This window comes from Haemaphysalis longicornis, unplaced genomic scaffold (genome assembly GCF_048455015.1).
Source record: "Haemaphysalis longicornis isolate Haplotype H1 unplaced genomic scaffold, Haemaphysalis longicornis Haplotype H1 scaffold_31, whole genome shotgun sequence".
Taxonomy (NCBI): domain Eukaryota; kingdom Metazoa; phylum Arthropoda; class Arachnida; order Ixodida; family Ixodidae; genus Haemaphysalis; species Haemaphysalis longicornis.
In genome coordinates, this window is record NW_027526340.1 from 2,429,972 (window position 1) to 2,434,165 (window position 4,194).

Below are 4,194 nucleotides of genomic sequence, written 5' to 3' on the forward strand. Positions count from 1 at the left end.
CCGACGGTTGGAAACCGAAGAGCTTGGGCACTTGAAACTGCAGCTTCCTTTCGGTGGACCCTTCTTTCATACGTGTATGAAGAAAAGAAGTGGCCCGCAGAGTCCGGTGAACCGAGGATATAGAAGCCGCCACTTGAAACCGCCGCCGCCGCTGGCGCCAGGGTTTCTTGCCTCCTCGTGCCTCTGAGCCTGGAACTGGGTGTAGGGGCCGTCTTCCACCAAGGAACATACGATCTTGAACAATTAACAAAGGAAAGCACCAGTGGGCTATCCCATGCAACACTGCACCGCCCCACACGCAAGCGTTCAGAATTCGCCAAAGACCCCAGGCTTCCTGCACCGAAAACGAAACACTTTACTACAGAAGCTATTTGATTTTGGCTGAATTTTGGTGCCGCCAAAGCAAGGGTATAGGTCCTGTAGAAAACGCCATTGGCCGACTGCCCGAAACAAGGTTAAAATAAAAAGAAACCCCGGAGGCGATCCAACTGAGTTTCCTCATAACAGTCGGCTCAAGCCATCCGCATTCGCATGCAGTTTTCCCTTCTTGTAGCGTACAGAGAAATTATACTCCTGGAGAGCTAGACTCCATCTGAGCAGGCGACCATTTTTGGGGGACATTTGCCTCAACCACGTGAGAGGGCAATGGTCGGTCTCAAAGATGAACTTTGCTCCATACAAGTAACACGACAACTTCTGCGCCGCTCATACTAAACAGGCGCACTCTTTTTCCGAAGCGCTGTACGTTTCCTCTCTACAGGTCAGCTTACGGCTGACGTACAGAATCGGGTGTTCTTCGCGGTCGTCGCCCACTTGGCTTAAGACAACACCCATTCCTCTATCACTGGCGTCACAGTGGACTATAAACTCTTTAGAATAGTCAGGGGTTAGGAGCAGAGGTCGGCACATAAGCACTGCCTTGAGACTCTTGAATGCGTTTTCTTTTTTGGCATCCCAGGGTACTTCAGTGGGTGCTCCCTTCCGTAACGCGTCCGTTAAGGGGCTTGCCAGCTGTGAATAGTTCGGGATATACCGCTGGTAATATCCGACCAGTCCCAAAAAGGATCGAATGTCCGTCTTAGTTCGAGGCTGGGGAAAGGCCACGATTCGGAGCAATTTTTAGCTCTGATGGACTCCTAGTTCCCTGGCCGACAACATGGCCCAAGTAAGCCACGTGAGCGCAACCAAACCTACACTTTTCCGCCTTCATAGTTAGTCCGGCCTCTCGCAACCTAGAAAACACGCTCTTAAGGTGTTCTAGATGCTCTTCCCACGTTTCTGAAAATATAGCGACGTCGTCCAAAGAAGGGAGAGCAAAGCCCTGCATATCCCCGAGTACGATGTCCATGAGTTTCGAGAAACTGAAGGGGGCATTCTTCAGCCCAAAACTAAGCATTAAGGGTCGAAAGGTGCCAACCGGCGAGATAAAAGCGGCATACCTGCTCGCACTTTCTGAGAGCGGTACTTGCCAATATCCGCGCACGAGATCGTGGGTGGAAATGAATTTTGCGCCGCTCACCCTTTCTAGTCTTTCGTCTATGTTGGGAATCGGGTATAGTTGGTCCCTGGTAATAGCATTCAGCTTTCGGTAGTCTACACAGGGACGAGGCTCTTTGCCTGGTGCCTCAACTAAAATCAGCGGTGATGTGTAGTCACTCTCAGCTGGCTCTATTACCCCCAAGTTGAGCATGCGTTGTATTTCAGCTTCCATTATCTCCTTCTGCCGAGGAGATACCCTGTATGGTTTCGACCGTATCGGCTCGTCAGACGTGAGCTCTATTTCGTGCGTCAGGAGGTGTGTCTTTCCTGGACGGCTGCTGAATCGGTCAGCGAATTCGCTTAACAGCCGCTTTAGAGCGATAATCTGGCCCGAACTCAGAGATTCTGTATTTACAGAAAGAGCCAAGATTTTCTCCACGCTGACGCTATCTCCTGCGTTCTCCTTCCAATACAAAATCGCGCTATCGAGCTCCTCGGGTTCGTTTAGCATTAGATTTACGATCCCGCTGTGTTCCATGTACGGCTTCATGAGATTGCAGTGATAAATTCTCACCTGCTTCCCTCTTCCTGGAATCTTTAGCGCGTAATTCGTCTCAGAAAGTTTCTGCATAACTTCTACAGGACCGTCCCAGTGAACTTCCAGCTTATTTTTCCTCGATGGCCGAAGAATCATGACGCGATCGCCCACGCGGAAAGTTCGAAGGCGGGCGTTTTTGTCATAGTAGACTTTGGAAGCCTCCTGGGAAGCTTTCATATTGCGGTTTACTATCTCCCTCGTACTGTTAAGGCGGTCCAGTAGTTGAAGCACGTACTCTACCACTGTCTGGTTCTCTCCTGTGCCCTCCCACATTTCTCTCAGCATTCGGAGGGGGGAGCGCAGGGCTCTTCCGTACACAAGTTCCGCTGGGGTGAAACCCGTAGCTTCGTGGGGAACCGTACGCAAAGCGAGCAATGTGGCTGGCAGACAGTTCTCTCAGTCCTCTTTGTGCTCATAGCACAGAGCACGTAGCACCCGCTTTAGAACCGAATGCCATTTCTCCACACTGTTAGACTGCGGATGATACACTGAGCTGTGTAGCAGCTTTACTCCGCACCTCTCTAGGAACGTGGTAGTCAAAGCGCTCGTAAAAACTGTTGCCTGGTCCGTCTGGATTTCGGCCGGAAATCCTATACGCGCGAACACCGATAGAAGAGCGTCAACTATCTCTGAGGAGCTCAGTTCTTTCAACGGAATGGCTTCGGGAAATTTTGTGGCTGGACACAGCATGGTAAGCAGGTACTTGTAGCCTGACTTAGTCCTGGGCAAAGGGCCTACTGTGTCTATTACAAGCCGACGGAAAGGTTCCGAGATTAGTGGCACAATTTTCAGTGGAGCCTTCCATGTCTCTCCCGATTTGCCCACACGCTGGCACGCATCGCATGATTTCACATAGCGCTCCGCGTCTTTGAAACATTCTGGCCAATAATATTCCATTAGCAGCCGCTCTTTTGTTTTAGTTATCCCAAGATGTCCTGACCAGCCATTCCCGTGGCACAGACTCAAAATATCCGCTCGGTACCTTTCAGGCACGACTAACTGATCGAGTGTTTTGCCTGTTTTGTCCTGGTAGTGGCGATACAGTAAGCCTCCTTTCTCATGCACAGTTATATTGCGTCGAGCAATGCCTTCTTTGGCCGTAACGTGCAATCTCTCCAAAGTGGGGTCCTCTCTCTGTTCTTTTATTAGTGACTCCCGGTTAACCTTAAGAAGGCGATCAAAGTTGCGTGAAGCTGGAGATAACACTGCCCCTTCAGAGCTCTCTGCTTCATTTGCTGGCTCAGTAATCGAAGTCCCTGTTCGGTCACAGCCTTGTGCATCTGTCTGCCTTTGACAACCCGTCACTTCTTCCTCCTCAAGTGTTTCCAATGGTAGGTTGGCGTGTGCCTCTCTGGCTACCTTAGGTTCGGGAATCTGACTTAACTGAGAGGCGAGCTGGCGAGTCTTAGACCTTGTCAAAGCTTGCACCACTCCCTCTCCGAGTTTCTGGCCTCCCTCGTTAAGCAATCGATCCGATCGATTTGAGAAGAGGTAAGGGTATTGAAGTGGCAGGGCCTTCGAGACTGCGGCTTCAGTGATCAGCTCCCCAAACGGCCCGCAAATCCTCACCCGAGCCATTGGCAGGCATACACTGTGTTCCTCCACCGCCTGTTTTATCCATGCGACTTCCCCCGTGAAATCGTCTGCTGCAACGTAGGACGGATGGACAACGTCCATCGTTGCGGCGCTATCCCGAAGCACGTTGCAAGGTTTTCCATTGACTTGCAGTTTGTGCAAGTATGGCCTAAGGAGCTCTAGATTTTCGTCGCTATCATCGACGCAATTGAACACTACCCTAGGTTTGGTGCATTTCGCTGCAAAGTGCCCGACACCATTGCAGTTGTAGCAGCGAAGTGGCCTACTATCCTCAAACTCTTTTTTTCCTGCTTTGTCTGCACCCTCTCTCTTGAACTGATCTTCCCGCTTTTCCGGCACTCTTTTTGGCGCCTCCGCCTGCACGGAACTTTTCGAAGAAAGGTTCTTTTTGCTGGGAACATGACTCCGCGCAACGTTTCTAGCGTGTGATGCACTCTCATCTGTGCTCAACCTTCTGCGAGTAGCGTACTCTTCCGCTAGCTCTGCGGCTCTTTCAACTGTGCCGACATTTTCCCTGTCTT

At 50.9% G+C, this 4,194-nt stretch overlaps 1 protein-coding gene across 1 annotated transcript; it reads right to left on the reverse strand.

The window, feature by feature from the left end:
- Positions 1-267: 267 nt before the first annotated feature.
- On the reverse strand, positions 268-3,821 carry LOC144177794 (uncharacterized). Its single transcript, XM_077705363.1, has 2 exons — positions 2,903-3,821; positions 268-282 (listed from the first exon to the last, which is right to left on the reverse strand). Exons 1-2 carry the CDS (start codon positions 3,752-3,754, stop codon positions 268-270), a joined length of 867 nt encoding a protein of 288 aa, XP_077561489.1. The 5' UTR covers positions 3,755-3,821.
- Between the last annotated feature and the right edge of the window lie 373 nt (positions 3,822-4,194).